Source organism: Mustela lutreola, chromosome 4 (assembly GCF_030435805.1).
Source record: "Mustela lutreola isolate mMusLut2 chromosome 4, mMusLut2.pri, whole genome shotgun sequence".
Lineage (NCBI taxonomy): Eukaryota > Metazoa > Chordata > Mammalia > Carnivora > Mustelidae > Mustela > Mustela lutreola.
Genome location: NC_081293.1, coordinates 110,673,033 through 110,685,955, shown reverse-complemented (window position 1 = coordinate 110,685,955; position 12,923 = coordinate 110,673,033). Strand labels below are relative to the sequence as shown.

The 12,923-nt window shown below is 37.5% G+C and overlaps 1 gene segment (V, D, J or C); it reads right to left on the bottom strand.

Annotated features, from left to right (window-relative positions):
- LOC131829216 (T cell receptor gamma constant 2-like) overlaps window positions 1-12,923 on the bottom strand; it is a 47,486-nt gene that overhangs the window by 29,148 nt on the left and 5,415 nt on the right. The window contains 1 exon segment of the C gene segment in view: window positions 2,651-2,714. Within this exon segment, the coding sequence occupies window positions 2,651-2,714 (64 nt within the window).

Sequence of the window (12,923 nt, the reverse complement as noted above, 5' to 3'; positions counted from 1 at the left end):
TTAGTGAGGTCTACCTTGAAGTTGACATGAAAAATGGGAGACACTACATCAAAAACTAATCATGTACTGTATGGTGACTAACATAATAATAAAAAAAAGAAAAATGGGAGAAGATGTTTGCAAATCCCACTCTGTGATATAAATACAAAACATTCGGAATTCAAACACACTGAAATGCCAGAGCATAAGAGGAAGCTTTCATCCCCCAAATTATGCCTCATAAAACAGAGGTTGCCTTATGTTTCAGTTTGGGCAACTTCTCATTTTAAATAATGGTCTTGTAATACTCTACTTTGATTAAACAATGCACTTGGACAAGATATCAACTGGAAATAAACTCAATTAAAACTAGTTTAGAGGTAGTACCAGTAAAAAAAAAAAAAAAAAAAAAAATTAAGAACTTTCATATGGATTTGGTAAACATTACCTGGGACTATAGTCACTATACAATACAAAGCTTACATTGTACATATACATAATGACAGAATAAATGAAAAAATGCTTTTATTTTCTAAGTGGATTAAGGTCTCTTCCAATTAAATATCCAATGTTCTCATCATAAAGGTACCCCCAAACTTACATTCGTACCCTAAGATGACCTAGAAATTTGTTTTAATGAATACATTTTAATGCATGTGAAGAATCTGAACACAAGTTTGACAGAAATTTGAGGCAGAAAAAAGTAGTATTTTTCAGGTGATATTTGTAATAATACAATTTTAATTTATAGACATAATCCATTGAAGGTATAAACTATTAAAAGTGAATATTTGAGGGATGCCTGGGTGGCTCCTTCTGTTAAGTGTCTGCCTTTGACCAGGATCATGATCCCAGAGTCCTGGGATAGAGAACCTTGCTTGGGATCCCTGATCATTGGGAGTCTGCTTCTCCTTCTCCGTCTGCTCTCCCGCCTAGCTCCTATGTGCTCTCGCTTTCTGTCTCTCTCTCATGTGTGCATGCTCTGTCTCTCAAATAAATAAAAAATAAAACATTTTATTTAAAAAGTGAATATTTGATTTTTATGTACATTAGTATAATTTTATATATACAATTACAAAACCTCTCCCTTATTTACATCCAGACGTTTCCACTGGAAAGGGAGAGGCTAACAATATATGAGGTACTGCTTACTACATTCTGCTTGTTCTTAGAAACATGTAAAAATGAGTCATAGAAATTGGAAGTATTCTGCAAATACTGACCAATTGTTCTAAAGTGACCTGTAGACTAGATCAAAATTAACACATTTTTCTATACTCCTGGTTTGAGAAGAACTCCACTGGATGATAATTGGAATTTGTAGAACTAACTTTTTTAATGATGGATCATGTCTCAACTTATGCAATAGATATTTTTATATTTAATTTCATTTAGTTCCACAACATCTACTTGAGATGGTGGCTACATTGACAGACTGAATGGACGGAAATATAACACATGTTAACAGAATACGTGTCATTATACATCTTTGATACTTTATTTTTTCTCTTTTCCAATTTTTCCCTAATGGGCATATATTATTTTTATAATTTTAAGAAAGTGATAATGATGCTAAATTTATTTGCTGAAGAATGATTATATAGCAAGTGATAGATCCTGACTCATAGTCCACATTTTTCTCTGCACCACAATCTCCCCAAAAAAAAGTTTTCAGGACTTTCTGAATTACCTCTGTGTCACCATTATTTAATTAGATTGCTAATTACATTGCAGTCAATTGGGAAAAAAACAGTCCTACAAAGTTTCTTTTCGGGCACCTGGGTGGCTCAGAGAGTTAAGCCTCTGCCTTCTGCTCAGGTCATGATCTCAGGGTTCTGAGATCAAGCCCCACATCAGGCTCTCTGCTCAGCAGGGAGCCTGCTTCCACCTCTCTCTCTCTCTCTCTCTTTCTCTCTCTCTCTGCCTATTTGTGATTTGTCTGTCAAATAAGTAAATAAAATCTTTAAAAAAAAAGTTGTTTTTCAATTTATGAATTCATGTTTGCCTATGATGACAAGAAAAACACCAAAATATATCATTCCTTTCATTTTTCCAAAGTTTCACCAGCCTTATGAAAATTCTTTGAAAACATTTATTCAACTAGATTCTGTAGGGTAGAAACATTTGTGTGAGATGTTCTCCCTCATCCAAAATTTTTTCTCTAAGTTTAATGAAGAATGAAAAAATTTACTAGGCCGAATTTGGAAAAACCAAACCTAGCTTATGACATTCTTGGATATGTTTGTGCAGTTAGATATGTCAATACCTGATATGAATTGCCTTCAGACAGAAATGCAAGTTTATCAATTTTTTGTTCATTCCTTTCCTTTGGTTATTTTTAGAATCTAAAAAATAAGATACACAAATTTATGTACAAATCTCTCAACACAGAAATCCTTAAGGGACTAATGGTTCTACCCCTTAGGAACTCCAGATGCTCCAGCTAGATAGCTCCTTGTTAATGTCCTCCAAGCTAGATCAGGTAACAACTACCCCTAGGACTGGGACAGAGTCAACAACCTCTCCTAGTAACCCACTGCTACTTATGACCAAACTCGGACCAAACTTAGAACTCTGAGCCAGCACCAGCTCCTACCCTGCCTCCCATCCCCGACCCACATCACCCAGCTCCTCTCCCCACTTTATAGGGAAGAATTTTAAAATATCTTACCTGTAACCCTGAGCAATGTGCCAGGACCAAAAACTTTTTTGGCCGACCAGCTACCCCAGGTACACTGTCTGAAAAGCTTTTACAGAAAACTTCCTGTGTGACTCCTTTAAAATGAGGTCATATTCTTTCAATATTTATGTAAATATATATAAATAGACACTGCTAACATTAAACAAAGATGAATCTCAGGCAAAATCACATTAGATATGAGCATAGTCAAGAATGGATGACCTGACCCCTCTCTGCCTGGACAGCTGGGGTCTGCCTTTCCCATCTCAATTACACACATTGGGGAATCTGATTTTACCTTTAGTCACCATGTTCATGGACTTCTAAATCTTTTTTCTTAAAAGGTTTTCATGTATCATATCAATTTTTTTCCTAGAGTGTAATTTATAGTTACTATTTCTGTGATTTTAACAAGAATAAAGATATAAATAATATTTTTTAAAAATTTAAAAATTAATTTTAAGTTAATATTGAAAAAATTAATATATGAATGTTCAGTATTTTATAGGTATATATATACTTTTTATCTCTACACACTGAGGAGTGGTTATCTGGCTTGATTATAAATTAAATTCTTTCCAGAATTCAGCCTTCACTGAAACAAGAACAGATGAGTTATTAAAGAGTGAAAAATATTAACCCATTTATTGCTGAAAAACTGTTTTTGAACTTCAAATTACCCTAACAAGTTCCAGGATATTGATTTAAAACCCTGAGCTGCTCATCAGAAGATCTTAATTTGGTTTGGTCTTTTTGCCTCTGTCCCAGCAGGAGTGCAAAGGCAGCTCTGCGTTCTGCAGCTGAGTCCTACATAGAGTACAACTGTTCCTGTTCTTCTCTGCCAGCTTCTATAATCCCAACAGATTTGATGCCAATACAGAAAGATTGAAAGGAATGGTGTCAAAAGGACTTGTCCCTTTATAAAAATACCCTAAGCATTGGGGCGCCTGGGTGGCTCAGTGGGTTAAACCATTGCCTTCAGCTCGGGTCATGATCTCAGGGTCCTGGGATCAAGTCCCACATTGGGCTCTCTGCTCAGCAGGGAGCCTGCTTCCTCCTCTCTCTCTGCCTGCCTCTCTGCCTACTTGTGATCTCTCTCTGTCAAATAAATAAATAAAATCTTTTAAAAAAATACCCTAAGCATCACATTGTGATAATTTAATAAATGTATATTCAACATGACCTACTTGATGCCTTGGGAGGAAGAGAAGCAATTTTAATGCCATGATTTTTAGAAACAGAAGCATTGTTTTCTGCATGAAGAGTCAAAAAATTTTGAGCTATCACTATTACACATTCAACTGCATACTTTATTTAAAAGGTCAGACTACAAAAGGCTATATATTCAGAATACATTGATGGCTTAATGTTTCTCATAGCATATAATGGTTAGACCATGCAGTAAGGAACAAACAAGTATCTATTGTGTCCCAAACTTTGCCATAGTAACTAGTCATGTGAATGTAGGCAAATAACTGAACCCTCTAAGCCTCAGTTTCCCATCAGTGAAATTGGAATGAGAAGATATATAATGTATAATGCTGTTAAGTATTGAGACAAGGCACAGAAACAAGGCAGTATGGTGTCTGACTCTCACTAAATATTAGTTAATATTATTATCTTTAATTGAATGGTTTGGGGTGACTTAATCAAATTTTCCACTAAAAAATGTAGATTTATAAGCAATAAATATCTATTACATAAACTAAGAAAGCAAAGGAGTTATTGAATCTGACGTTTTATGTGTCTGACTATCACAGGCCAAAATACATGGGGCTCAATCAAGTTGCAATCTATAACACTTATCCACTAGGCTACAAGCTTTTTCAGTGTTGGCACTGTGTCTTGTGCATCCTTTTACCTCTAGTGTCGAGCATAGAAACTGTCTTCAATAAATGAACAACCAAGGATGTAAAACCATGCTGACAGCTTCTTTTCATGGACTCTGGAGATGAAATGGTTTTCTGAGCTCACAAATTCCATTAAACTGGACCATGTCTAGGCAATATTACAAAAGCCACCAGAGCACAGATTTTGACTAAACTCAGCCTACCCACTAAGGAACTAAAGTAATAACATTATGTTGATTTATTGATGTTCTATGATTGTCCACTGAAAGAGTTAAATTTTTGCACTGTTCTTAAAGATGAGATCAAAACCAATCATCTAGGCTTTGCAGATTATTAGAGAAAGGAACACTATTCATTAAGTAGGAGCACTATTAAGATTATAGGTACTTCATCAAAGAGTGTCTCACTTAAAAGGCCACCTACATGAAAAACATCTTGAACAAATAACAAATATGTCACAGCTATGATCTCAAGCCTGCATCAATAGTTTTGTGTGTATATTTTCTACAAGTAGAATTTCAATATGCTTGCAAGCAAGGAAGTAAATAAACCATTCACAAAGTAGTTTTATTTCCATATACAGTGACAAGTTTTGTAGCTATATATGGAAACATTTTTAAGCTGCAAAATTCCTATCTAAATGCTAAGTTGATTCTACATGATTTTTCTAAAAAGCACCTATCAGTTTTTCATTCAGAGTACCTAAAAATAAAAAAGTTACTTACCAGGAGAAGTTATTATAAGTTAGTTTCTTCCACAGATATCTTGATCCAGACTGGTTAATGGTTATCATACTGGTTAGAGCTTCTACAGAAATGTAAGCCTTCTCCTGAGGTTCAAGTCAGGGCCAGCAGGTAGAAACCTTGTACTGACAGTGTGGTCTTTTGAGGACATTAAAAGTTCTTGAATATAGGCTTCATGGCATCTAATATTTTATAAATTTCCTCAGATTAATAGATTTAAATATCTGTTTTGTTGGAGGGAGCAATCATGGAAAGTGCTGATAAAGAATAGAGATGAAGAAAGCAAATAAAAAGAAAGAATGGGAGGAAGAGAGAGAGACAGAGAAAGAAAAAAGAAAAAAAAAGAAAGAAAGAACAATGGAAGGAAGAAAGGAAGAGAGAGAGGGAGAGAAGGAAGGAATGGGAGGGAGGGAGGGAAGGAGAAAGAAAGTGAAAAAGAAAGAAAGAAAGAAAGATCAGGATAAAGTGGTCAACCAATGACTTTGCTAAATTACCAGAAACAGTGTTCAGAGAATTAAGAGGATTTGATTTCCAGGTGTTCCAGTGTGTGAAACTGCTCAGAGATGCATCAAAGGAAACCTCTTCTGTTCTCACAAACACCGGCCTAGTGTGTCAGTAGTTAAGGGTTATATTTCTGAAATATATTTCTGAAAAAGCTAACATGTCAACAGAAATATACTTGAGAAATGTGGATGATGGGCTCCATTTTTTAGTAAGCCACTTTTACCATTCAGCAACACAAATCTTCACCAGGGAAAGCAAAATGAGAAAACACTTTCTAAGATGATAGTATTTTCCTGGAATAAAAGGAAAACATTGTAGAATTCTATCTCCCACAGAAAAATAGATTCCTTATTAAAACTCAAATTGGAAAACAAACCCTCTGCTATGCTGAAAGAAGAAGCCTCTTGGAAGCCATTCTGTGATCTTTGGAAATATACCTGCAGCCTTGCCTCTGTGGATAAGTAGCTGTGACAAGGCATTTGCCCTTCCTGGTTTCCCACATCCCATTTGCTGAGTGAGCATTAAGCTGTGTATGTGCAAAAGGCCCTTCCTGTTCCAACAGCTTATGAAGCTGTGATTAAGAGCCAGAAAGGGTCTGCTGTGGCTGCTCAAGTAGAAAGCAGTTGAGGGTTAGTAATGGAGAAGGTTTCCTTACAGATCCCTTCTGACTCTGTGACATTGCAAGATCCCAGCATGCACAATAGCAGGTCTTCCTGAGACTTCATGACATTAAGGGTTATCAAGGAAAAGACTCTGTTGTCTTTCTTATCTGAACCAAAGCAGGAACTGGGCTTGTGTCGTTCATAATCCTGGATGAGCTATCCAGGATTTGTTCCAGCTGTTCTCCTTTTTGTTGGTAGCACTGTCGAATGGGCTCTCCAAGGACCCTAGAGAGCCTGCATCATATGTGCATGCTTCTGTCTGCTGTCCTGGCAAAGGAGACTCGATCCTGAGAAATTCTATCTTCATTTGAAAAGCAAAGGAGAGAAGTCAGAGGCAATTGCATAAATTGACAGTGGACATGAAAACAGTGAACCAAAGAGACAGGAGTTTAGTCAACCTACAAATCAAGCTGGAGACACATGTCCATTCATGGAGTTGGTGTTGCCCTGGGGTAGTCAGAAATTTCTCCAAAATGGGCATACATCAGGACTGGGGAGGTGTTAGCAAAATGGTTCTTCAGAGGCAGGACTGGGGAGGAAGTTTTGTTTTAAAAACAATGAAAGACCTTCACAGTAAGATATGTCTCAGTGACACTTTACTATGTTCCTGGCATAAAAAGCTCTCAGATCCCAAAACACCCCTGTTACAATAACTCAATGTTATCTTCTTTTGGGGGCCAACACTTTCACTTTTTTCCTTTAAGTTTTACTTCAATCCCACCTATCCTTGAACTCTTTTTCTCTCTGCGTTAATGGCTTTCTCACCATATTTGGTAAGAGTATGGAGAGTATAAAGCTATCAGAAAAATGGAAGAAAAGATGTATTACTGTATATAATAACAATGACATAATAATCCCACAATGTTATGCAGGACTTTATGCATTTTATATACTTTATAAAATGAACTTTATACACACCATTATGTCATTATGTCTTTTATAGATCAGTAGTCTGAAGAAAATTCACAAATTTGGAAGAATTTGAACAATTACTATAGTAATTACTTTAGGTGTTATGATGTTACAACACTCTGTTGTGGGTAAGAAAAATGGTGGAGGAAAAAAATCCTTTGTTTTGCTACCCTGGACTCTCTTCCTATTCACAATTCTTAGCTTTTCAAAAGAAAGCAAACATTACTGTTGTTTGGAGGACAATGTAAGTTGTGACATTTAAAGAGTCCCTGAGTTCCTGTGGTGGCTGAGCTGGGTCAGTGAAGCAGTTCCGTTGTAAGGGAACTGTGATGTATTGACCCTGTGCTAGACTCGTCCTGTATGTAACGTTCTTCAGTCCTTGACAACCCCATGAGAAAGACAGGGATTGAGCCCCATATTGGGCTCTCTGCTCAGTGGGGAGCCTGTTTCCCTCTCTCTCTGCCTGCCTCTCTGACTACTTGCGATCTCTGTCTATAAATAAATAGATAATATCTTATAAAAAAAAAAAACTTGAAACAGTTCTGCCTAAAACTTGAGTGTGGTTCTGTTACATACCATGTGGAGTTGATGTAAACTCTGGTTTGAGCCCTGCCTGAGGAGAAAAGAGAAGAAGAAGCCAGGATGGCTGAGTTTTCCTCCTGAGGCAGCTGCTCTTTTTTCCCTCTTTTCCAATAAATACCATTTCTGAAGTGATCCATACTGGGTAGTTTGAATGTTGTGGAGGTGGAGGACGGTAGACCAGAAGGTCAATGGCCTACAACTATGAGGACTGACTCTTGCTAAGCAGGAAGCTTCATTTTGGGAATGAAAAGGACTAGGAGACAGAAAGAAGACACCGATGGTCACTCTGGAGAGAGGTCCCCTGGTCCACCATGGCTGCTAGGCATTTCCTTACAGTCTCTGTGTTTGTGTTTGTGTTTATGCCTGTGTGTATCGGTCTGTGTGTGTGCATGCATGAGTGTGCAAATGCATTTGCATCGCTTTCTGTCCTGTGTGTTTGTGCATATGTGTGTCTCTGTGTATGTGTTGTATTAAGAGGTAGCAGTTGTGTGAAGTGGCTAATTGGGGGAGGCCACACCTTCTACCTGACTGTATGTTAAGGAAGGCTGAGAAAGAGTATCTGACATTTTTCCTTCCTAGAGTGGAAACAAATGGATTCTTTCACTCAGATTCATAAGGTGTGGTATTTCCTGGACATAGACGAGGGTTTCAGATGCTAGGAGCCTAGAAGGGAGATAAATGGTCATTTCAGACACATTCATGGAAAAATATATTTTCTCATCTTGAATTATTTCAAACATGGAAGTAAACAAAGGCAGAATTTATCTTTTATTTATTATATTAAACATTTTCAAAAAATAGAAATTTTATTTTCTTTACTTTTCATAACTTTAATAGCTTTCAATATTGAAGACATTTTCTACATGGTAGGTGAGCACATTGCTCCATTATCTCATTTAATCTTCACAAAGCCTACTAAGTGGGTGGTTTTATTATTGGTTCTATATTTTATATGAGAAAATGGAGGCTTTGGACACACCAGTTATTATATCAAAGGTCTGACTTGAGTAAGTTGCAGAGCAATAGTCTGTACCAGAGGATCTATGTCTAGAACACACAATCTTAAATAAGATATTTTATTTCTTCCATACATACTTTTAATATAATATATATATATGTAATATATATATATATATATATATATATATGTAATAAGGATATACACGTATATGTACATAAGTATGTATGTATTTATAGAGGGGTCTATATATTTCTCTCAATGTACCAGAGTGTGATCTTTGGATTCATTACAGGAAATATTCTCAATGTGCTGCTTCCTCAATAATGCTTCCTGGGATTCATTGATTCACAGATTAATTCAGCAAGTGTGTATGGAGGCTGCACTAGAGACAAGGCTTGCACAGACCCTGGGAAGGTCACAGTCACAGAGAAAAAGGTCCTACTTGGGAGTACTCATCTTCATCTTCATTCATTTGGCACCACACCTGGCCCTCATACTCATGTCTATGGTCTCAGTCCTGTGCCCTCTCTCCATTTCAAGCCCCTTCTCACAGAGCCTGAACCATAGATAATCTCTGGAAACCTCAGGAAATGAACTGCTATGTCCTGACTCTCAGGCACTTTTCAACAACTCCAGGCAGAAGCTCTCCACAGTAGGCAATCAGGTCAATGGGAAGTTGCAGCAGGAAGCCTGGCATCCTGAAGGCACAGCTGATGGCTGTCTGCTTCTTTTCCCCTTGATTTTAGTCCTGAGGTACCTCTCAGGGAGCACAGGGTGGGGACTGAGGTTGAGGCTAGGACTGGGACGGAGGTTGTCCTGTGGAAATGAGAGAGTCCAGAACTGAAGAGAGGTTCCTGGGGCTGATTGTAGGCTCTTCTAATACTTTGTACATTTGCACGTGGCTTCATCTACTGTGTTCTCTGGACTGTAAAAAAGAATTTCAGTAGAGGGGACAGGATGTCTCAGTGCTGCCTATTTCCTGTTCTCATCATATTGCCTATAAGCATGTATTTTAAGAGACCTAATACATCAGATACCCAAAGGCTGATTCATTTTTTTTTTTTGTACCAATAAATCACCTTTTTTTGGTAGGTACAGCGTTGAGTAATTATCCTTTTTTCTACTGTGGGTATAGATATAGATATTTCTGGTTGCATCATTTTGGCTACTAACTGGAAAGAGAGAGAGTGAGACAGAGATATAGACACATATGTAGATAGAGACAGATATGGAGACAGAGACTGACAGATATGTAGATAAGGTATACCTAGTATAGATACAAATATTGCAAATGGGTGTCAAGGAAGACGTTTCTAAATTAATTGTCCCAATTATTTCATGGTAAGGAGAAGAGACAGATGCAAAATTTAAAAGAAGTACCAATGATAATACTGAGTCCTCCTCTAGGCTGTATGTTTAGTTCTTGGATTTCTCATCTCTTAATCTCAAAGCAGTTACTGCGGAAGGAGCATCTGCTCCACAGAAGACAACTGGAGATGCTCCAGCTCATGTCCTTCTGAACAGTCTCTGTAGTACATATGTTTCCTTTTTCAGAAAATAAAACAGGCCACATCCTTTGCAGAATTATTAGAAAAAGGCACTTTTGCTCCAGGTTGACACAGCCCTGCTCAGGGTATAGAGGAGGGTGGCCATGGGATGGGTTTTGACCCCCATCGTGCCCCCTCACTTAGGCATATATGAGCAGGGCACACTGGTAACACCAAACAGAGGCTGCAACTTCAGGTTCCTTACAGGGAAAGGAAGTGTCATTTTTGTTGATAACATATACGTGTCATTTCTTCCTCATTCTGATTTTGGAGGGAGGTACTAACATTACCAATTGAAAATAGATTCCTCTAGTTTGGAACAGCTTCATTCAAGTTAGGACAATCTCCTTGGGCACATTCCTCATTGTTTCTGTTTCTCTGTCTGTCTCCTGCTCATTCTCATGATGACATCACTAAGCATGGGGAGAGAGTTCCTTCTTCCAGTCTTCCTCCCGCCATCTTATTGCACAAGATCAGAACCTTCTTGTGCAACAAACAGCCCTGAACCCACCACCACTGACTCACACCATGCCATGGGCTGTAAAGTTTCCACCCTGTAGCTTCTGTTCTTGTTGAAGCATCAATTCTTTCTGCCATGATATAAGTGCATTTGCAGGATTTTCATGGTGATCATGAGATTTCCTCCAGAGATTGAACACCAAGCATATTATCTGGCAGCTAAATGGGTGGAATTCCACCTTCAGAATGAGCTTTTCACAACTACTGAATATTTCTGAACGGCTTACTTCTCTCTGAGATAATTATACCATTTCAACATAAGAGTCTATAACTAGGAATGCAAGTCAATAGGAAATTATGTCAAACCAGACATTTAAGACAGGGTTAGTGACATCTATGGGGGGTACATTGATATCCATCAGAGTCCCTTTTCTCTTTCCTCTGATACTGAGGCATTACACAGCAAGACATGTATAAACTACTTAATACAATGCCTACCTAGTATATAAGGAATTTTCAGTTAAAAAGAGCTATTATTAACATCTTATCTGGAACATTATGTTTATTAAAATTCATACAGAACTTAAATCTTTTTCTTTGAATGAACAAAGGAAAGAATCAAAGAAATCTATTGACCTATGGATTATAAATACTAATTCTACCACTTCCAGAATAAAACTAGATTTTTGGTAACTGTTTGGTAACTTCAACTTAAAAGTTAAAAAAAATCAAAAGGACAGAACTCACAGTAGGTAGGGATAATCAGTTTGTGATCAAACATTTAAATGTTAACTCATACATGACAGAAAGTTAGATGAAGGAAGGACAGAAAAGATACATCAATTATAAGCAATGTGAGAAGCTGGATTTTTGTTGACATTATGAAAGTGGCAGGCATTTCTCGACTTTCTTTTTGTAAGAGTTAGGATTGGTACACTAGTGTATACTTGTTTATTGTATTAATGAACATCCAGAACACTGAATTGAACTCATCATAATACTGGTTCATAAAGCCCTGTAATCATTTATTGACACAGAGATAGAGATCTCTTTACCTTTTGCTACTTAGATGATGATGACTTACCTAATAACTTGACAAATACCTCAGAATCCCTCATTTTCCTGAAGAACAAAAGCATTAAAAATAATCTATATGCTCCTCTCTATTAAGCTAGTCAACTAGAAAAGCACAACATTTAATGATAATTTCTCAACACTTGTCCAGTTTCTTGTTTTCTTGCTGAGGGAACAGGGCACATCCTGTTCTGTTAAAGATGGGACTTTGGTGGCTTTGTGGAAGGTGAAATGAAAGGAACTAGATAAAATCTCCCAACTCTGCAGTTTGTTTTACTTATTTGGGGGCAAATATAACCCACATACTTGACTATTACTTGATTTTTATTCTTTTGCTCCTCCATGTGAACAGTGGACCTCTCCTTACCTTGCCCTGGACATTACGAAGTGGACCTTCAGGGACTGCACAGATGGTTTTCCTTATTCTCTGGTTGCTGTCTGGGAGTAGCCAGTGGGAGCATCAGCAAGAGACTGGGAAGTGGAAGAAAGTGAGGTCTGGGTTCCCTCCCTGAAGGGGGCCTGCATTCTCACAGAGACCAACATATATTGACAACTCCTGCCATACCCAGAGGTTAATGCTCAGGAACAAGAGGTGCATGAGGGAGAAGTCTTTCCCTTTTATACCACTTAACCCACTGGAGGGATTTGTTTCTTTTCCCCAGGGTCCACTGGCTTGGAATTCTAGTATCCAAGAAGAAATGCTTTTGTCAGGTGACATGGTGATTTTTTTTTGTACATTATTTTTTATTTTTATTTATTTCTTTTTTATTATATTTATTTATTTATTTATTTTTATTATTAATTTTTTATTTTTTATAAACATATATTTTTATCCCCAGGGGTACAGGTCTGTGAATCACCAGGTTTACACACTTCACAGCACTCACCAAAGCACATACCCTCCCCAATGTCCATAATCCCACCCCTTTCTCCCAAACCCCCTTCCCCCAGCAACCCTCAGTTTGTTTTG